Genomic DNA, 22,973 nt, shown 5'->3' with positions numbered 1-22,973 from the left:
GGATGCTCGGGTCGACGCAGACCCGCCCCCTTCCCCCCCCCCCACCCCTCTCCTATTCTGTCAGTTTTTCTGGAAAGTTCGCAGCGTCTCCACACCATTTCATCGCAATGGTCTCCCGTAACATTGAAAGTACTAGTAAACGTGCAGATTCAAGACATAAATTGTCGCGACGAGAATGAGTTCTTCTTCTCTAGCAAAGGCTAAATCGAATTTAGATGCTATAATATGCGGGCATTTTAAAAATTCTCTTTGTCTGACTCAGTTTCAAACATAAAAGCAATTATTCGTCAATGTCTCTTTTTGAGATTACTTGTATCACCTGAGGAGGAAATGACTCTTAAACGTATTCTTGCCGAAAGACGCTCACTCGAGCAACTGAAAAGTAAACAAGCGATTAGAATTCTACATTTTCTTTCATTTCGTTTGGATAGCTACTAACAATAATTTTTGTTAACATTTTCATTGTATGCAGGCTTTGCAGTTTAACATATTATGTACTTAAATATGTGCATGCTCGTACTTGCGGAGATCAAGAACTACAGATCGGGCGTAATAACGTCAGTACATCATGACCGAGAGCCAAATATTTTCCCGTCTGGCCCGACCTATATTATCAGTCCTTAAGCACCTTTTCATTTTACCTCTCCACTACTTACATTTTCTTTCTTCGTTAAGCGGGTCTCCCATGGGATCCCCTTTTCTTTTCCTGACCCTGTTCGCGTCATCACTTACGGCCCTCGTATGAGAATTTGTCTATGGCGTTTGTCAACCTCATGCAAAAAAATATTTGACTAACTCAATATAACCATTAATTCTTGCAGAATCTTTTGCACTAAGCTCATTACAATAGTTGGTGGCTTAGAAATGACCATTGTGCTGTTGATCGATTGCCTTTCATTCAATACTCACAATTCTTCCTGAGAGCTGTATTTCCCCTTGGGAAAGCAGTAAGCAGAATAAAGAGATATCTTAATTTTTAATCTCAATTTAGCAAAGATCTAAAATTGTGGAGCATTTCCATCGTGCGCGTGTTCAGTTTTAGTGACTTGGTGGTAAGTTACTGCATTCGATTATCATAACATATCCATCTTTTTAGAGAAAGGTGTTCTTTCCTCTTGTCACTTACTTGGGACAAAGAGAAATTCTGATTCGCCCTCTTTTCGCCAGGAAAGACAAAATCTAGAGGGAAGAACTGATCACAGATTTTCGTGCAAAGTACAATTGTAGGATGACAAAATTGAAAAAAAAATGTTCTTGAGCGAAAATATTGTGTTCTTCGTAACTTCCATTGCAAAGTTAAAATGAGTCGGAAAGTGAAAAGTTTGCGTGTGAAAATCCAGTGTAGCTAAGTTACTTTGAGACGCTTTGAATAGTCACAAAGGACGCTGGCATCTTCCACCACTGATATCGATTCATAATCAGTTGGTTTTGTTACTGCTGTTTGAAAGGGTCATGAAAAGAAAAGAAAAGCCAAGAATTGTCCATATATGATGGGGTCTTGGCGTGGCCTAAAACATGTTCACTTCTCTGTCGAATTTAGTTATGTTAATTCGAGTTGTATATTGGTTCAATCAACTAGTACATTGGTTATTTTCATTTTGAGACGCTCTGATTGAGCGCGAAGGATTTCGGAATCTTCCACAACTGATAATCAGTCTGTTGGTTTTGTTACTGCTGTTTGAAAGGGCAATGTAAAAAGACGAAAATTCACAGTTGTCCATAAATGAAGGGAGTTTTGGCGCGTCTTCGATCACATACTCTTTCGTTTCGCATATGGTTACATCAATTTGAGTTGCATTTCAGATCGATCGAGAGAAACGTTGTCCCATCTGCTCTCAAATCTACGTAAACCATCGGTGGCCGGAAAATTTTTCAAAATGTGTCCCACATCAGGTCGCGCGTTCACATTCTTCGTTGAAGGAAACGCTTTACCAAAACCTTTCGATTGAAAACTAAACAGGTGCATCGAAGTTCTTAACAAAAAAATTCAAATGCAATGCAAATTTTAAAGTAATTACATTCAATTGATTAAGGTAAGTCTGGTGATATTTTGGGATGCCTTCGACCGACCTCGGTACGATTAATTTTCTTTGGAAATTTCTTTCAAGCAAGATGTTGGTCACAAATATCTAAAATGAGAATGAGTAAGGCCTTAAGCGTTGTTTCTTTCTTTTCAGTGTAGTAAATTTCCCTCCCCTACTGAATTCTTCCCGACTCTTTAATCCATCTTACAATGGAATGAGGACTGTTGTGCTTTCGAACATAATTTGAAGCTCTGCATGTTTATTCATGAGAGTGCATGTCCACTGACACTCGTTGTTCTCCGTCAAAGATAAAATTTGTTTCTTCTGCCCAAATTGCATATGAGCTGAATAAGGGCCCGAACGCACTACGCCAGTTTTGTTTATTGCAAAAATTATGCAGATATATTTGTCTTCAGTTTTGGTCTTTAAGAGCGCGCAGTTTTCTTTTTTTTCTACCAAACTTTTATCGAGCCGTACCAAGCATTTAAGTCGACTTCGTCCTACCTCGGAGCTGGTATATTTTTTTACATATGGAGGCGTTGATGTGAATGAAATTGTCGTGCGATCACTCAAGTAAATTAATTTGATGCCTTCAGGAAGACGAAGCCCGCAAAAAATATCTAATTTTTCGCGGCGTTCGAGCTGCGATAAACATACATTTTCCTGCAAACGGAACCTAGAGGAAAATTTTCATCTCAAAGTGATTGACACCATGTGGTTATTTTAAAAATATACGGGTGTTTTCAGGTGTGTACGCGATTGCCAAATTCAAAATTTGGTGGAAACAAAATTTGTCAAGATATTTTGCAGAACAGAACAATTTTTTTTCAACCTAGTGCACACGCTAACTAATTCAATACTAAAGCTGTTATAGTATAATCGGCGATTAGAATATTTCCTTTGAATAGAGAATATCTCTACAGTACCGGAAACGAGTTTTCCTGGGTAGACGACTGAAAACGTTATTCGACTAAAGGAGCAATCCTAGGATACACATTGCGTCAGGGTTTGCTAACTTGCCTTAAAGAAGTAACACTCATTTAGATTTGCCTTTGGGTTGGGAAAAACCAATGAAACAAGAAGGGTCGGAGCGTAATTCCTAGTGAATTTGTAGGGTCGAGATTAATATTTTTGTGTTTGTTGTTTTAATAGATTTTAAGTACCCAGAGGATGACTCAGTTCTTTGAGCATCTTATCCCTTTTTGGCTGCTTCTGGCGTTATGCATAGGTAAGCATCAACGGGCAATATCATATAATATTTAAAAAAAGGTATAGGTTAAATGAAGATATATCCTGACTCGGCGAGAGAATATCAATTGACATCCTCTTGGACTCGACCATATCTCTTGACTGTACATTTACAAAACCCACTTCGGGCAAGGAGTAATATTTGGAATTGAACACTGTTAGGAAGATTTCAAATGTGCTTTTCCTCAGCAAAGTGTGAGCAAGAATGACGAAAAAACAGGTAATTGAGTCCCAAGAGCCCGAAACTTCGTGCATGCATGCAAACACACGGCTGATTGTCTGTTTTTTTGTTTGTTTTTTTTTACGTTGCAGTTAGGAGGAAATAACTACACGAAAACAAAGAGAAGCTGAAACTAAATAATAAGCATCCCAAAAAAAAAATACCAAAGCTCACATTATTTTAGATTTCAATACAGCTAACAAAAAAAAAAACTTTCAAGAGATATTTCAAAATTTGCCTTTAAATTTGGGTATCGAGAATTGCTTTTTCGCAGAATTTTGTCAATGTTTTGACATGCAATTACGAATTGTTTCGTATCCTGATTTTCGTAAATGATTTGGAACTCGGTAATTTGATTTGTGGAGATTACAAGTAAAACAGAGGAAAGTCCGGACAGGGATAATGTTTCGTCATTTCGTTTTTTTTGTGCGAAATGGATAGAAAGCAATAACTTGCCTTGTCGAAATAAGCAACACCTTGCAAACAGCCATGAAATTTGTAAATTATTGTCTGCGTCCAATCTCAATCTTTAAAGTAGTAAAATAGTGTGGCGTTTTAACTTTCAGGCAATGTTAATACTAAGGCATTACAAAGAACGCCGGCAGAGGACTTGAACAACAGGGAAGATTTCAAAAAGCAACTTGAAGATTTAACGCAAGTTATAAAGAAACTTCAGGATGAGTTTGAAAATGACGGTAAGATAAGGACATCCTGAGCTGACTTATAATCTTTATTAGCTCACATCGAACTATTACATTAATAGATAGACTTCTTCGTTCATTGCAATCTACATCTTAGTCGTTCTTTGGGATGTTACACAATGCTACTCTTCCCGACTTCCCGAACCGAGTGACGGTTCTTTCGAGGTGATTGTTGCGTGACGTGCTAAAGGACAACTGAGAAGGAGAAAACATTACTGAATCGATGAGGCTTTGTTAAAAAAAGATCCTTTGCACGTCACATTGCCTTGTCTTTATATAAACAACACGTGGTTATTAGTTTGAAATAGAAAGCAAAAATTTAAAGGTAAAATACCACCTCACATCCATTGCGATAGCACGCACAAAAAAAACCGCGTAGCAGAATCATGCTACCATGTTTAAAGGTCAGTTACGCACACATAAACAGCCAAACAACAACAACAACAACAACAACAACCACAACAAAGAATGAAATAAAAAACAGGGATGCTGAAATTGATTCTGAGGTTTCTGGCAAAAATGGAAGAGTAAGAATATTTGCATGATCCGCGAAAAATATAAAGTTACATGGCCACCAACATCAATCAATAATTATCTCTTTCTTGGTTTCTTTTTTAAGGTAACCACAGAAAAAGAAACATTTTGAATTTGCGTGACTCTGAAGAAGGAGAGAAGAAAGGAGGGAAGGAAAAAAATTCATCGAGAAATAACATGGTGAGTGCCAACTTTGTGGCATAGAAGTTGAATTACTGGGTAATTCAGTTCTGTAGTTCAATTTCTTGTAGTGTCGAGAATAATGTATTTAGTTCAGAAAACGAGCATTGTTTCCAAGAAACACCATCTTTCACCTCCTAAAAATGCGTCTTCTTTTAAAATTTATATGAGCTAACGTTGTTAATGTGACCGTAGGTGTCCTGGTCTCTCCTGAATCATGTCTAAAATACCAGTCAGTTGGCTAAAAAATCAATGCTGTAACTTACTTTTGCTGAATCTGGATTCTGTGAGTTAAATTGCTTGTTCATTTTCATGTGCATCCACTGAAATTGAGATCAAGCAGGCAAACAGCGATTGCCTACAATGGATCATTACTTCAAATCAGTACATCAAAGTAAGGATTTCATTAATCCTTGCTCTTGACACTCTAGTCCTTACCATTCCTTTTCTAACTTCAATGGTTCCCGGTAACCACTTCGGTCTTCCTTAAGGAAACTGCTTTATTCAACCAAACGTGGTTTGGTAATCCATTCGCATCCGAAAAGTGTTCCTTGATCTTTTGATTAAAATAATATTTGAGACACATTTTCAATGTGTGCTATACTTCTCCTTCCAGTTCAAAGGAACAGCTCTTGGGGAAAAATTGTTGGAGGCCGGAGTCAATTTACTGACAAAGGAGTTAAACAGTAGAGTAAAGACCAAAGAACAGGAAAAAAAATCAGAATCTGGGTCCAAGGTGCTTATAACATTTGAATCAAACAAAATTATTTACACTCTATTACTAACGTTGTTGTGATGTATTTTAGGTATTTCAATTTGAGTGTGTATTGGTGTCAGTGTATGGATTGTCTCTTTCAGTCGAGAATAAAAAAATTTAACCATTCTATCATCAAGTGCAGCTCCTGATACCGAAGGCTGAGATGCAGGTCCGTTATTAAAGCCAGCAAAAAAAAAGTGAGACAAAGAGAGAGAGAGAGGGAGAGAGAGGGAGAGAGGGAGAGAGGGAGAGAGGGAGAGAGGGAGAGAGGGAGAGAGGGAGAGAGGGAGAGAGGGAGAGAGGGAGAGAGGGAGAGAGGGAGGGGGGGGGGGGAAGCAAGATAGAGAGAGAGAGATGGGAAAGGCATCCTCCATCAATTAAGATTGGGAGGGCATGAAAATCTCACATTGTAAAAACGAAGCTAACCTTATCCTTTATCCTCATACTTTATAAATCTTTAACTTAATTTTCCAACAGAAAAATGCCAAAGAGACATTGCAGAAGAGAGCGAACCCAGCTGTGGCCGCGGCTGCTGGCGAAAAAGCTGTGGAAATGGGTGGTAAGATGGCTGAAAAGCAAATGGAAAAAATGGAACAGCAGCAAAATAAAGTCGACCAATTTCTCGGTTCCGAGGTTAGTACATTCTTAACTTCTCTAAGATTCTTTTCACTCCGGCTTAACCTTCGCCATTAATAAAAAGTTAAAAGTGGATTCCCCGAACGGTTTCAATACACTATCCAGCAATGAGGATTGCTGAGGATCATGAGAGTTAAAAGGTTTAATGCAGTGAAGACTCTAGTGATTTGTTTTGGTCCGGCACTAGAGGAATGTGGAGTGCAGGGAGACTTTTCATATGACTAAGCAGTTAGTATTTCAAGAGTTTGTCGAATATTTTTATATCAACGAGCTGACACATACAGTACTGCAGGGCGAGATCCTCGAAAAATTATTCGAGAGTCTCGATCCTCGATCCTCGATCCTCGATCCTCGATCCTCGATCCTCGATCCTCGATCCTCGATCCCCGATCCTCGATCCTTGAATCTCGATAGTTTCGAGTAAAGAGGATCAACTTACCTTTGAGAAGTACTGTAGTCTTTACAATTGCTAATACTTTACTTGAAGATAAAACTTGACATCACTGGTGACAAAGGTTGGCAGACCGATGACATGTTCATTCCGCCTGGTTACCACATGGATGCAAAAGTTGTTCCGGAATCAAAACCTGCACCAACTGTGCAAGGACAGCAGCCATTTACATTTCCATTTGGTGCTGGTGGATTGATAATGAACGGATGCTTTGGAAGTGGATATCAACCTGGTGATCGCTGTTATGACGCCACGTGGGCAACCACCAAATGTATTGTGAGTTCAGCGGGATTTACTTACATTTAAGTGACACAAAAAAATCCCAATTTAACACGCAGAGAAGAAACAGAAAATACGCTGCTTGATAAAGATAAAATAATTTATGAAAGCCATAAAAAAAATGAAATCTCTCACAATATTAACTTGAACTAGTATGTACAGTGTAAGAATCAAGGATTTGTCAAACAGTGGTTACAATTAGAATCTCCAAACGAGAAGTAAAAAGAAAGGGAAAATAAGCATTTTGATAAAGATCAAATGATTTATGACAGTCATGATAACTGAAATCTCTCACAATGGTATCTTTAACTAGTATGAACATTGTAAGAGTCAAGGGTTTGTCAAACAATAGTTTCAATTTGAACGGTGCATTCACGTCGTAGGATCTGATACCTGGAGCCACATTTGTGGGAGTTGGCTTTGATGGCCGAGGAGACTACAGTCCTGAGTCCAGCAGAATGGATCTTGTACAGAGAGCCTGTGCTCGGAAACAAAGGTAAAGACATCAGGCGGTGTAAACAAGTAAACCAACTTCCCTATGTGCATGTGTTTGTCGGAAGAGACTCACGGTATTGTGGAACTGTTTTGTAAAGATTTTGAGGCTAGTGCTGATAACCAAGTATGAAAAGATTCTGAAAACATTAATTACTGCAACAATTTTTTTAATTTCCAAAGCTGATCTATATTTCAACTGGAATGTTACCCAATAACAGCTCTTTACTGAATAAGAAAACTGGTGCTTTGCGGGATATCGTTCGTGGTTCTATAAATATTAAGGAGAAAATACCCGACGATACCTAAGCCAATCGCATCACAGCCCTTACATTTGTACTTCGCTACCGTTCAAAAGGCTGTGTCTCTTACAAAATCTGTATCTGTAGGACGCTTTCCTTTACAATAAGCTTACTCTGCTGACGAGTGTACTGGCTAGTTCTATTTTTGCGTCTTTTTTATGTCTAGAAACTAAGAGCTAATAAACTTTCCTCCAAACAACATTTTCCTTCGCGAGGTACATCAGTTTCTCTAATGGCGTCTATACAAGCACTGTAATTTGTTTCTCTTTTTTTGGTATGTGCTAGGGCAGTACGATTTCTTGCGAAATAGTATCTCTGATCTGCCAATCATCATTCATAAGTTGAAAACAGAACTAGAAATTTCTCTCCATGACAAATGTCTACACTGCGTGTATAAAAATTTATGACAAAAAATTAGCTTCAACAGTTCAGATCATTAAACGGTGTCAGTAAAGTTCTCCAAGTTAAAACTAAATCAAACGTATCTTACGGTCTAGATACAACGGCAAAATGATTCCCGACACAATGAAGCTCCTCGGAGTATACGACACAAGTGCCAATATGCAGGTATTCTACAGTCGGTCTGAATACCAAAAATATCTAGAACAGCAGTCAGGCGTCTACGGATCCGGCTTTGGTTTCTATGGTGGGGTGAAAAAAGCTTGGGGAAGCACAGCTACTGAAGGCTCACAGAAATATCTCGCTGTATTTGATATTGATGTTGACAGGTAACAAGCACCAATGATTATGTCTTAAACAGCGTTAAATGCATGTCTAGTTTGTATTATCAAAAGAAACATGAAACTGTCCAGGGTATTTTATGTTTCAATGTTGTAAATCAAAGAAGGAGACATTTATTTGGTGTTCATATCGACATCAGTGGTCCATTAGCAGTTTTCTTCCCGTATGAGCGAAAAGATTATCTACATTCTACTTTCAGCACTTCTGCCATAGTAATCGTATCTCACTACTATCACTCTTCTAGGTATGAAATTTTTATGGATGTAGTGAAGCCTGACAATTTGAACGTTGGATTCCTTTGAGAGTTCATGATGCTTCCAACCTCATACTACGAGCCAGGGGCAGCTCTAAAATTTCGTGAGTTAAATTTTATTTCTTTTTACTCCCCTCATCCAGCCTTGCGATGCCTCTTGAAAATACCCATCAGGATTAATTGTTGTCTTACCGCTTTTAGAGGATTTTATTCAACGCTTTGGAACTCACTACATCAAGGCAGGACGATTCGGTGGCCAACTTGAGATCCGCAAAAGCATGGATGCTAAGGAGGTGTCATCTAAAACAGAGTTTAGCGAGGTTATGGAATTTGAATTTAAATCTTTCTTTGCCAGTGCTGGCGCCAGAAAGAGCGACGTAGAAGGTGAAAGACAAAGGTCCCAAACCAAAACCTCTTCCACCTCTATGTCTGTCCAAGGAGGGAGTCAGGAAATTGCAGCTGTCATTTCTGATGTCTACGCTCCCACGTTTAAAGCCGAGTTTAAGGAATGGCTGAAGTCAATTCCCACGTTCCCAAAGGCCTTCAAATTCACAATCAGTTCTATAACAGAATAGCTGAATTTCCGATCCTCTGACCTTTTTCCCGATGCAGCACCAAGTTTTGGATGTGAAGCACACAGAGCTGAGTTGCGGAAAGACCCAAGGACTAATAAACACTACTACAATGCAACTGTCAATGGAACTGTCGTCAAAGAGTTCTGTGAATATCTCAGCCGAGAGGCACTTGAGTACTCTATCCGCCAGCGGAGAACTTCATTGAAGAGAGCAATTGATGTTTACATGGAAGAGGTAGTCTATATAGTTTTTGACTATGTGGGTACATAGGCCGGACGGGAAAATAAATGGCTCGAGGTCATAACTTGAGGACCAAGTAAAGCCAGGTCTGTGCCTCATGGCCGAGAGCCAAATATTTTCAAGTGAAGCCCGACCTTACTCAGTCAATACGCATTTTATCTATTTATAGCCGCCGATCTTCCATTTTCTTGCCTTTCTTCTTTTAACTCGCATCTTAGCGTAAGGCCCTAATGCGTTTTTTTCTCTCGTGATTTTCAATAATAGTGTGCCAAATGGTTTCAAAGAGGGACTAAGTTTTTCATTTCACTCGACTCGCTAGTCGGTTGCGACTATCGATGAGCGTTTGTTTTTCTTTCTTCTTTGATTTCCAAATAGGGATCCGTCTCGGTATCTGACATGTCACTGGCTCCTGGCATACCCGGGTGCCAAACACAGAACTACAAGTATCAAACGAAAGCTGGAAGGCCATCATGGGTGGAGATGACCAAGCACCAAGCTGCCTTCAAAGTGATCTTTAAAATGGACAATGACTTGACAGGTTCCTACCATGGAATGGTCAAGATTCCAAGTCAGTTGGAGTGTTTCGTAAGGTTCATTGATGGAGAGTGGGTAGTCAGTAAAAGTGATGACAAATTTGACTTTTTTAGTGGTTGCAAACGCGGTGGTAGCGGGAACGTGGACTCTGGAGATCACTACCTTTGCATTTATGGATTAGTGCTCAAATACGACGAAGAGAGAGGAGCACTGAACGTTGACGAACAGGGGTTCAACATTTCAAGAAAGACTTTCCAAAAGCTAGATACGAACTTGGTTGGTGGAGAGATAGCCAGGGTGGAATGGCCAGCCGAGCAAATATATCAAATGCAGGAGGTAGTTGGTTATTTGCCATGCAACGTGAAATGGTCAAATGCTCTAAGGTTTGACCCTGGTCAGGGAGGAAAATGTCTCCATTTTACCGCTTCAACTAAAGGCACAGTTTTTGTCATCTTTTTTGTCATTCCTAAGGACAAAGACACTTGGTACTATGTGCAGATTTCTCCCCATGGGGTTGGAATCTTTAAGGTAAAGTGTAAATATAACTAGGATGTTAATCATTGAGTGTGCTCCTCCTTTTTGAGGATTTTAGTCTGACAGAGCAACGAGCAGCATTTAAAGAGAGGAAAGAATTACAAATTCTTAGACATCGGTAATGTGAAATGGCTTGAATTTTGTTGCATACATACGTACTGATGCTTAGAATATAAATTTCATAGTTAGTAACTGAAGCAACGATCAAAGAAGGCACATTCACTCCTAAAAGTATTCTAGTCATCAGCCGGCTGTTCGTTCAATTTTGCAATCTATTTACAGTCACAGGCTCTGAAAGTGTCAAGTGTGGATGTCGATGCAGTTGGATTGGGAGATGAAATCTTGTACCAGCCATATTTTGTTTGTGTCAAACAAGAACCCGATGCCACTGTCATAGAATACGGGAAAAGTCAAGGCACCACTGAGAAGGGAGAGATCTACCTATCCATGATCGACAAAGAGAAGCCGAACCTTCACGTACGATTTTATGCGTTTGGAAATGGAGAGGACGCATTGGAAATCACTGACGCCCATGTACTTAAGCGCAGCTTTACCAAAGCGGAATGGAAGGGAGACATATCAAAAGACGAAGGAACCAATACATGCGTTCAGAAGTGTCACGAGATGTGTGACCCCTTAAAAGGTAAAATTATTCGCTGCTTCATTTCTCCCTTACAGAATGACTGATCTTTCCTAACTCTGAAGCAAAACCAGTTGCAGGATTGTTGTCGAATGGACAAGACGTTTGTCTTTTCTCCTTAGGTTGCAGGAGTACTTCTAGTGGAGAACCACTGCCAACGGATTGCAACGCATGTTTGTATCTAGAACGAGTTGATACTGGAGAATGTATCGAGACCTGTCCTGAAGGATTCAGAGAGAAGGACGGAACATGTGTCCCAAGTGAGCTTTGTCAATTGATCAATGTATTGGCTTTTTGACCAAATGATTTCTGATTGAGCAAACAATTTTTACTGCAATTTTCTGAGATGTTATCAATTTTTTAGGAGGCTGCCAGAAAAATCCGTGCAGGAATGGAGGAACATGCAAAGATCTAGGGGATGAGAAATATGACTGCCAATGTACAGAAGATTACCGGGGCGATCATTGTGAGATAGGTCTGTTTATCGGTCTTTACCGCTATAATTAGTCTATCATTGGTTAATCCATAAACTTATCCTTTATACATTGTGTCAAATAATAATGCTGACTTCTAGCCCTCGATAAATTAACGCAGACTACTCTCCTTTCCATCCCATTAGGATACAAAACAGGATATTTCATGAAAGCATTTAGGAGGTCTCAATTTGTTCGGTGTTAATTGAACTTAGCCGTTACTCTTATCCGTCCGGCCTCTTTTTATACTGAACCTACACAAAGAGCTTCATCCTTAAATTTTGTTCTAGACCATCATTAAAAGTGAGAGAATCTGGACCACCTGTTGTCTGTTTTAGTCTTACGGTCCGCGAACGTGGAGAGAAAACAAATATATTGAATTGTTGACGTTTGAATTACGGCTCATGCACTCTTTGTCGCTTCCCGTCCTCCTTTGGTCTCAATCAATCTGCTCATATAGTTCATGCTCCATAAGGACAGCAGTCAGTCTTGAAGGAATTGTAAACCTGCACGTTGTTGCATGCTCAAATGAGGTAAGGTTCGAATGTTACTCTGTCCTTAGAATCGGCGGCCTTTTTGATATATAGCTATAACGTACAGTTATAGTTTTATATTCTTGTTGAAATCAGCCGAACGTCTTTTTTGTTCCATTTAATTTTCAGCTGCTCATCCATGCGAATCAAGTCCGTGTAAAAATGGAGGAACTTGCGAGGAGGATCCTCAGAATCTGGGTCGTTTCTCGTGTTCTTGTGCTTCAGGATTTGGTGGAGAAACATGTGAAATTGATAAGAAATATAGATCATAAAAACAGCAAAACGTCCACGAGACTAAACCCATCATGTATAAGCCATATTTGGATAGTAGTAGTTTTTAGGTGTTTTTGGCTTAATCCTGTTAATCCAAAGTCCGAGGAGGATGTGGAAATCAACAAGCCTGTGTCACAAATATTGCATCGTTTGAGTTACAATCCTACGCCTTTGCTCTTTCCAATATTATTCACGCAATACTTGAGGCAGATGCAGCGTTATTCCCTGAACTGATGACGTTGAATCCAGAAATATTTTAGGAAGTCTTACTTCTGGGATGAAGGGCTGTACGGCGTATTTAGTCTCCTAGCTTGGACCTCTTGGGTCATAACTGGTCTTCAGGGCGAAACAACTTGTTTCAATGATAGGAAAAGAGTACGTGACAATGTTAATGGACTTTCATATTGAATTCGAGTAGTTTATCGGCCTGTCATCGAGATTCCAACATTTTAAGGAAGGCGAAAAGCGTTACCATTGAATAACACACTAAAGACCACACTAAAACAATCCTCGGGTACTTCGGTCGTGTGAGATCAACAGGGAGTGCCAACAAGCATTGTAAGATTGCTCCTTTACTAAACCTGAGAGCTATTTGGGTTTTCTCTTATAACAAGTTTAGCCACTGCAGGAGAGGCCTTCTCGTGTCAGCCGATCCAGAGGCGTATAGAAAGCAAATGGTAATAACGAAAAACGGGTTCGTTGAATTGCGTTAACCATTCAGTGAGTCAAATCTCTAACATATGGCTCGTACATAACTTTGCGATCTTCTTTTGAAAGAACTCTTCAATCGGCCATTTTGGCGTCCGTAAGGTGTAAGTTTGGGAAAAATCCCCCCCGTTGCCATAGAGAGAGGGCCATCATAAGATAACGAACAAGTAGTAATTTAAAAAAACTGCCTTCGTGGACAATGAATCGAGTGGTCTCTTAGATTCACACCCGCCCGGGCGGTATGCAAGGCCAGATCAGAATAAGAGTGATGCACCATTTTTTTTTCAGGCCGCGCGGTCGGCTTAGTAACAAAACATTTTCCATTGGGTCTTTCAGATGTATGTCCTGATGGTTGGACAGAGTTTGACGGTTTCTGTTACAATTATGATGAAGAACGGGAAGTCCACAGCCTTACAGAAGCAGTGTCGGTTTGCGAAAAGTTGGATGCAGACGTCCTGGTCATCAACTCTAGAGAGGAAAACGAATTCGTAAAGGATTTGGTTCCTAGTGCATGGCTTGGAATGAGGTATAGCTACACAGAGCGTGGATATAGAGAATGGAAATTGTTAGATGGAAAGGATCCTCTTTTCAATCTGGCGGAATCGTGGCCTATTTCAGATTATTACGGTCGGTATCGGGGAAATCATGATGACATTTGTGTAATCGTCAGCCGTGACGAAAGAGTTTGGGAATCTACCCCCTGCTATTTCGGAGTGGCGCCTGCAGTGTGCAAGCGGCCGGTTGGAGATCGCTGATTTTTAGATGGAGAGGAGAGTAACGTGCGGAGGACTTCATGATATCAAGAACGCCGTGAACTGTAGGGTTTTGAGAAATGTTGATCTGATTTGAGCCTGAAGCTGTTGAGTACTGTGAATACAAAATTGTCATACTCTAAAGGTAATAAGCTACAGCTCCCTTCTTGCACGGCAAAAAAAACATGCGTTCATTGTTAAATTTCCGAAATGGTGAATGACTGACAAATTCAACATTAAACTGACGTTTTCCGATATCGGAAAACGTGCGGCAAATTCATTGTTCACCCTCAGTAAAACTCAGGAAAAACACGAAGTTCATCGCAAGTTATCCAGCACCAGGAAAATACCAATGAATAGCCTGTTCACCTGAACGTTTTTCTATAGTTTTCCCGTGCGCGCGAACAAGGCATTTTCCAAGCGTTTTCCCACAGAATAACTAACGGTGAATGCCATGAAAACATGATGTTTGTCGATTGTTTTCCTGCTCCACGAAAACGCTATTGTATAGCTTGTTTTCCTGAACATTTTACTCAAGTTTTCCCGAGCGTGCGATCGCTGCATTTCCCGAGCGTTTTCCTCGCAGAATTACCAATGGTAAATGCCATGAAAACATGATGTTTGTCGATTGTTTTCCTGCTCCACGAAAACGCTAGTGTCTAGCTTGTTTTCCTGAACGTTATTCTATAATTTTCCCAAGCGCGCGAACGTTGCATTGGTCGAGCGTTTTCCTGCAGAATTGCAAACGGTAAATGCCAAAAAAACAAGAAAATCGTCGATTGTTTTCCTACTCCACGAAAACGCCACTGATAGCTTGTTTTCCAGAACGTTTTTCTATGGTTTTCCCGAGCGCGCGATTGCTGCATTTTCCAAGCGTATTCCCAGATAATTACTAATAGCATGAAAACATGATCTTTGTCGATTTTTTTCCTGCTCCATTAAAACGCTAATGTATGGCTTGTTCAACCGAAAGTTTTTCTCTACTTTTCCCGAGTACGCGAACGATACTGTTCTCACAGAATTACTAACGACCGTGATTAAGAAATGAAGATGTGCTGTTCGTCTCTTGTTTCCCTGCTCTATGGAAACACTTGTGAACAGCTTGTATTGTTTTCCTGTAGCTTTTTGTAGTTTAATTAAGCTTATTGAGTCATTTGAGTGGATTGGATCATTTCAGGCAGTTGGGTCACTTGCACTGATTGGGTCATTTTCGCTGATGGCCACATGTTAGGTTCTGCTGTTTCAGAAAGTAAATGTTATTTGAAATTATTGGGTCATCTGAAACAGTTAGGTCACTGGAACCAATTTGGTCCTTTGAGGCAATTCTGTCATTTGGGCCAGTTGGATCATTTGAGGCAGTTGGCTTTAATTGGCTGATTGGGTCATTAGAGGCAGTTGGGTCACTAGAACTGGTTGAGTCATTTGAGGCAATTCAGTCTTTTAAACTGGCTGGGTCTTTTTAAGGCAGTTGCATCACTAGAACTGATTTGGTCCTTTGAGGCAATTCAGTCATCTGAACCAGTTGGTTCATTTAAGGCAGTTGGCTATTATTGACTGATCGGGTCATTTAAGGCAATTCAATCATTTGAGCTGGTTGGGTAGTTTAAGGCAATTCAGTCATTTGAGCTGCTTGGGTCATTTGAGGCAATTTAGTTATTTGAGCCGGTTGAGTCATTTGAGGCAATTCAGACATTTGAGCTGGTTGGGTCACTTGAGGCAATTCAGTCATTTGAGCCAGTTGGGTCATTTGAGGCAATTGTGGTATTTGAGCTGGTTGGATCATCTGGGGCAATTCAGTGATTTGAGCTGCTTGGATCATTTGAGGCAATTTGGTCATTTAAGCTGGTTGAGTCATTTGAGGCAATTCAGTCATTTGAGCTGCTTGGGTCATTTTAGGCAATTTAGTCATTTGAGCTGGTTGAGTCACTTGAGGCGATTCAGTCATTTGAGCCAACTGGGTCATTTGAGGCAGTTGTGGCATTTGAGCTAGTTGGATCATTTGAGGCAATTCGGTCATTTGAGCTGGCTGGATCATTTGAGGCAATTCAGACATTTGAGCTGGTTGAGTCATTTGAGGCAATTCAGTCATTTGAGCTGGTTGGGTCATTTGAGGCAATTCAGTCACTGGAGCTGGTTGGATCATTTGAGGCAATTGTGGCATTTGAGCTGGTTGGATCATTTGGGGCAATTCAGTCATTTGAGCTGCCTGGATCATTTGAGGCAATTCAGTCACTTTAGCTGGTTAAGTCATTTGAGGCAATTCAGTCATTTGAGCTGCTTGGGTCATTTAAGGCAATTTAGTCATTTGAGCTAGTTGAGTCACTTGAGACGATTCAGTCATTAGAGCCAATTGGGTCATTTGAGGCAATTGTGGCATTTGAGCTAGTTGGGTCATTTTAGGCAATTCGGTCATTTGAGCTGGCTGGATCTTTGAGGCAATTCAGTAATTTGAGCTGGTTGGGTCATTTGAGGCAATTCAGTCACTGGAGCTGGTTGGATCATTTGAGACAATTGTGGCATTTGAGCTGGTTGGGTCATTTGGGGCAATTCAGTCATTTAAGCTGGTTGAATCATTTGAGGCAATTCAGTCATTTGAGCCGCTTGGATTATTTGAGGTAATTCAGTCATTTTAGCTATAGCTGGTTGAGTCATTTGAGGCAATTCAGTCATTTGAGCCAGTTGGGTCATTTGAGGCAACTGAGGTATTTGAGGCAGCTGGATCATTTGAGGCAATTCAGTCATTTGAGAAGCTTGGGTCATTTGAGGCAATTTAGTCATTTGTGCTGGTTGAGTCTTTTGAGGCAATTCAGACATTTGGCCTGGTTGGGTCATTTGAGGCAATTCAGGCATTTGAGTCAGTTGGGTCATTTGAGGCAATTCAGTCATTTGAGCTGGTTGGATCACATGAGGCAATTCAGTCATTTGGGCCAGTTGGGTCACTTGAGGCAATTCGGTCATTTGAGCTGGTTGGATCATTTGAGGCAATTTAGTCATTTGAACTGGTTGAGTCATTTGAGGTAATTCAGACATTTGAGCTGGTTGGATCATTTGAGGCAATTCAGTCATTTGAGCTGGTCGAGTTATTTGAGGCAATTCAGTCATTTGAGCCAGTTGGGTCATTTGAGGCAATTCAGTCATTTGAGCCAGTTGGGTCATTTGAGGCAATTCAGTCATTTGAGCTGGTTGGGTCATTTGAGGCAATTCAGTCATTTGAGCTGCTTGGTTCATTTGAGGCAATTCAGTCATTTGAGCTGCTTGGGTCATTTGAGGCAATTTAGTCATTTGAACTGGTTGAGTCATTTGAGGTAATTCAGACATTTGAGCTGGTTGGATCATTTGAGGCAATTGTGGCATTTGAGCTGGTTGGATCATTTAAGGCAATTCAGTCATTTGAGCTGGTTGAGTCATTTGAGGCAATTCAGTCATTTGAGCCAGTTGGGTCATTTGAGGCAATTCAGTCATTTGAGCTGGTTGGATCATTTGAGTCAATTCAGTCATTTGAGCCAGTTGGGTCATTTGAGCTGGTTGGATCGTTTGAGGCAATTCAGTCATTTGAGCCAGTTGGGTCATTTGAGGCTGCTGGGTCATTTGAGGCAATTCAATCATTTGAGCTGGTTGGGTCATTTGAGGCAATTCAGTCATTTGAGCCAGTTGGGTCATTTGAGGCAATTGTGACATTTTAGCTGGTTGGATCATTTGAGGCAATTCAATCATTTGAGCTGTTTGGGTCATTTTAGGCAATTTAGTCATTTGAACTGGTTGAGTCACTTGAGACGATTCAGTCATTTGAGCCAATTGGGTCATTTGAGGCAGTTGTGGCATTTGAGCTGGTTGGATCATTTGAGGCAATTCAGTTATTTGAGCCAGTTGGGTCATTTGAGACAATCCAGTCATTGCAGCTGGTTGGATCATTTGAGGGAATTCAGACATTTGAGCTGGTTGGGTCATTTGAGGCAATTGAGGTATTTGAGGTGGCTGGATCATTTGAGGCAATTCAGTCATTTGAGCTGCTTGGGTCATTTGAGGCAATTCAGTCATATGAGCTGCTTTAGTCATATGAGGCATTAGACTGAATTGTTTGACAAGTGTATTTGATTAATGAGTTGGAAATACACAGAAATTTTGAGTTTGAGTTAAAAAATTCTAGTTTTAGTTGGAAATTTGGAGTCTGAGTTAGAATTGAAGTTTTGATTACTAGTTAAAATTTTAAGTTCTTCTTTAAACATCGAGTTGGAAAGAATGGAAGGGCCTGAAAAGATACAAATTTCGTGATGGAAGATGGAAAAAAGAAAAAGGAAAAGAAAAGCCCACAACACAGGGAAGCATATTCCTAGTTGGTCACCCATAGTGTCACTCTTATCAATAAATGAAAGCTAACCACAAGCAAATTAGGGTAAAACTAACCGCATGCAAACTCAAACTTGCAATTTTAACTCAGACTCATAACTCATACTCATGAAATGGATATATGAATATTTTTAACTTTCGAAAAGATTTCTATAACAATGTTCATAATATTTACTGTTTTTAGCTTGTTATTGCAAGAACAGTTTCTCTCTTGTATTTTGTTTCTCCTGATGCACAAACTGACTTTATTCTTTGAATTGGAATGAAACACGTCGGTCCAAATAAGTCAAATGCATTACACCAGAGTTCAACAGGAAGTCCATACGCATACCGTTCAGGGTGTTTTGAAAACCAGTTCACCTGAGTAAGGTAAAATTCATATCTTTTGTCAAGTGAATCAGTTGACTTCGATTTCACTTTAAAACAGTGACGGAAGAATTTTAACACTTGTCCTGGTCTGGTATCATTGCAGCTTGTGGTACATGCAAGTGACCCATCAGGTCCTGCCCAGTTTGCTAGGACAGTGGCATTCCTCGATGTCTGGCATTGCAGGGAACCATAGCTCACGGACCCGACTTTTACAGCTTTGAATTCTGTGATAGTGTGGGGCATGTCAATGATAGTTCTATCATCAAATCCTAAAAGCTCTTGATAAACTGATCTCAGTGCACTCAAATCCTCACTGTCTAGAATTCCATCTTTTGGTGTTGACATTGGAAAAATACAATTCGTTCCAGCAGTGCAGTCACAACAATTTAAATGCTGAACTGATACATCTCTGTGCTCTTGAAGACTAAAGTACTGCTCTATTGGCTCCTGAGTAACTTTGACTGACCCTGAACTCTGGTAAGTGTCAAAAAACTCCATAAATGAATCCTGATACTTCTCAGGGTAGCTGAAGTCTTTCACTTTAGTTTGCATCAAAAACTTCCTCATTAACTGAATTTCAATTGAACGATTATTTGTGTGATAAGAACCCAGAATACCATTAAACCTTTCAAAATTGAAACACCAGAAGGAATGAAATGGACCATAATCTAGTAAGCACTCCTTCAAATGGCCATGTAGATGCATGTTGGGAGTGACAAGATCCTTTCCATACAATGTCTCAAATGTTTTCCAAAATTGCATCAGATACTTGTCTCCAATTTCAATATCATTGCCAGTCAGAACTCTCTTGCCTAGGGTCTTGCAGGCAAGGACAAAGAGCAAGGTAAAATTCATATGTTTTGTCCAGCGTTCCTTGGCTCATTATCACTCACCCACTTATTTGAGTAATTCAGTAACTTTTATTTTCACATGTTAGTTTAGATGCTGTTTGGCGACGTAGATCAGAAGAATTCAGTTTAGCACCTGAAGTTAGGGGGTAATAAAGCATGCATAGGGTATACTTATTAATTTTTTATGACGTCAGTTGAAGTTCCGTTTTCTCATAGTATTGCCGTTGAATCAATTTCATAAAATTTCGGTATTGACTGTCTTCTTCTAAGCCCGCAAATATGTTAATGATATTTTTAGGGGGTTGGAATTTGATTTTTTTGTTTCAATCTTAAATGCAATGAAGTTAAATCTTCTCTCAAAACGCTTTTGGTGGAGAACAAGACCGTGTATTTTTCGCCAACAATGGTCATCATTTTTCTCTTTTTTTCTCTGAATTTGATAAGGAAAAATTTGTGTGATTTTAAAGCTATAAAAGCTTTAAAAATTTGAATGTTTTCATTCCTGTACTTCTTTTATCAATAAAGTGAGTTCGTGTGTGAATATAACATGTGGTGTTCTTTGCCATGAAACCTTTAACTCCCGGAAGTGATTAGCATGTAACGTCTCCCTATAATATCCATACATTATCCAGCAAGCAGGTAATGAGAAAACTCAAACTTATCAGGTAAAAGTTGTTATTTCCATCTTATTCCACATTCTTGTAATTAATTTACAAGGAAACGTGTAGCAGCCAGAAGGGAGAATTAACAATCAGATCTTGGGAGTTAAAGAGTTAATTAATGAGCAACCCTCCATGAAAACGTATTTCTATGTACACAGTCAGAGGAGTATTGTGAAATGTGGGTAAGTACGTTCTGTAGGGGGAATTATCATCCCCAATACATATTATGTCCTTTACTTTGCATGCATATAATGTCCTATAATTCTCCGAATATGACGTACCTAGGGAAATGTGGGGTGGGGTGGGGTGGGGTGGGGTGGGGACTGACTGCGACTGCGATATTGATCAAAAAATAGGAATTAGACTTGCAATGGACATGACATAAAGTCAACCAAAGTGCTTGACGCTTGAAAATCATTGCGACGCCAGTACATCTACTCAAACCTCGATCCAAAAATGTAAGCAAAATTTAACAAGCAAACCTCTTCGCAATCCTAACAGTGTTTATGTACAAAACTGAACAGTGCAGTGTTTTGAAACTTTGGGGGGGGGGAGATGTTGGCGTTCATCGCACATTAAGTGATACCCCCCTGATTTGTTGCCCTTTTTGGGAGGGGTAATCAATAAGAATTGCAGCGCATTTGTCAGGAATAAAATTTGGTAAGTTTAGCCAGGAGTGAAGATCTGGTCCGATCTTAGCTGACGACAACTTTGAGAAAGAATAATACTAAAGTACATTTTCATTTTCCTGTTTGAGGCGGTAAGAAACTCCTTGACAGTGTTAATTTTGCAATGCATTTTTAAATTCGTAAGGCTAGTTAGCCAACAATCGGCTCAGTTTTGGTTGCCCAGCCAAAGACATGCAAAGGGGAAATAATTAGCCTTTCAAAAGACCACTGAAGCCAATACGTTTGGGGCTCTACATACAAAGATTTTCAGATCTTTTACAGATCCTACGAATACTGGCCGTATTTTCTTTCTCGTTTCCTTTGCTACAAGTCCTCTAGTTATTCTAGTACAATACCACTGAAAGTTGGATTTCTTTTCGCCTATTCCTGTTCTATCTCCGCAAACGTGTGTTTCTCAGGTAGCGTTCAATACAACGCACATCCTTCCTGTTTTGGCTCCTGATGTCAATTTTTCCTCGAATGACGTCACTTGCCATTAGCAGCAATTTGTTTGGGTAACAAACATTCCCACATAAGGTCAAGACTTCTAAGTTTGAACGGAAATAGCACTTACGTACAAATCAAATTGTCTAAAATGCCCTCGCCAACCGTTGATATGAATTATTATTGTCAGGGGCAAAACAAAGGGAAATACTGCATCTGAACGAAAAAGAAATCAGACCAAAACGGCCACGAGAAGAATAATAGACAATTGTACAAGTTTAATTACTTAATACCTTTTCCTCCGCTTATTAATTATTAGGTAGCAAGTTGCTATGGCCTAGCTTATAGAAACTCTTGACTGAAAGACTCACTTTATGAGAAACATGGCGTGTATACATTTTTCGACCAAAGTCTAGATTCGGTATTTCAAGTTACAGGTTCCCTCCTGTTAAAAACTTTTTAAAAGCACATTTGATCGATTTACGTCTCTCGTTGAGGGAAGGATATCGTGAACTTGATGCGACTTGTCAAGACGGCATGGGCAAACCCTCTCGCTTGTGTACGTTAACATTTTTTCGTGACTGTAGCTTTGCACTGTAGCTGTTATGAATCGGCGTGTAATATTTGAAATCGCCGATTTGCTGACGTCGAATGAAAGTATTGTTACAAGTGTAAGAGAAGTACTGAAAGTACATTTTTCGAATGTGACTTATTTACGAATATCTTTTCAATTTAAAACTCGTTATCGGATGATATACAATTTTTATTTTATCAAGGAAGTTTTACTGTACTATTCTTTACAATTGGCACAGTTTGTGAAAAAATATATACAAGAAATGGCGAACATCGTGGCACGCTCCGGAAGAGCTACGACAACTTGTCACTTGTCTGCGATATCAAAGCAAAATATTTTTCATGCTATGGTAACTACGAAGTGGATGGACAAAACACGTTTTTCTAATTTTCAGTATTGTTGTCCCGTTTCTGCCTCCTGAGGAAGCTTACAAATGAAAAAGGAAATACTAAAATCACGCGAGTAAAGCCCCTTTGATCAAATTAAAAAGATTTTCAAACACAAAAGAGCGTGTCGCTTCGATGAAGAAGTAATATTTTACGCTGCATTTCAGCTTATGTTAATTGTGATTAATGCAAAATAAAATATTTGAAGCCGTATTTAACTTCTGACGGTTCAAACGTGATTGCAGTATTGATCACAACTAGGAACTAAACTTTAAAAAGACATGACGCAAGGACAACCGATTTTCTTGAAATCAGAGACGGATGAGTTGTGTTCCGATTCTTCTGAAGTGTCATTCATTTGGTCGTTGTTTAAGCTAGAATACATGTTTTTTTATTTGAAAAATAGCCTAGATACAACAGAACAACCATAACGTTTTGCTAATTTTCAGCGATTGACTATCGTATCTGCCTTATAAGGAACGCATGCAAATGACAAAAACAAATAAATTCATCGCTGAGCGCGTGTTTTGGTTGATCAAATGCTGAAGTAACGCAAGTAACGCCACATTTGATCAAATTCAAAAGATTTTCA

At 39.6% G+C, this 22,973-nt stretch overlaps 1 protein-coding gene and 1 non-coding gene across 2 annotated transcripts; both read left to right on the top strand.

Annotated features, from left to right (window-relative positions):
- The first annotated feature begins 998 nt into the window (after window positions 1-998).
- LOC113667402 (uncharacterized) lies at window positions 999-13,701 on the top strand. Its single transcript, XR_016182484.1, has 15 exons — window positions 999-1,052; window positions 3,177-3,252; window positions 4,813-4,907; window positions 5,524-5,643; window positions 6,142-6,297; window positions 6,788-7,027; window positions 7,414-7,526; window positions 8,322-8,552; window positions 8,810-8,922; window positions 9,020-9,627; window positions 10,009-10,695; window positions 10,984-11,344; window positions 11,464-11,601; window positions 11,706-11,816; window positions 12,477-13,701. It is a non-coding gene; the product is annotated as an uncharacterized LOC113667402 (transcript).
- LOC149035063 (snaclec 4-like) lies at window positions 13,361-14,083 on the top strand. Its single transcript, XM_089192466.1, has 2 exons — window positions 13,361-13,367; window positions 13,617-14,083. The coding sequence occupies exons 1-2, from the start codon at window positions 13,361-13,363 to the stop codon at window positions 14,081-14,083; spliced, it is 474 nt and encodes a 157-aa protein (XP_089048592.1).
- The last annotated feature ends 8,890 nt before the right edge of the window (window positions 14,084-22,973 follow it).

The sequence above is a fragment of the Pocillopora damicornis genome, chromosome 13 (assembly GCF_964200805.1).
Source record: "Pocillopora damicornis chromosome 13, jaPocDami1.2, whole genome shotgun sequence".
Lineage (NCBI taxonomy): Eukaryota > Metazoa > Cnidaria > Anthozoa > Scleractinia > Pocilloporidae > Pocillopora > Pocillopora damicornis.
This window is presented reverse-complemented; position numbering and strand designations above follow the sequence as displayed.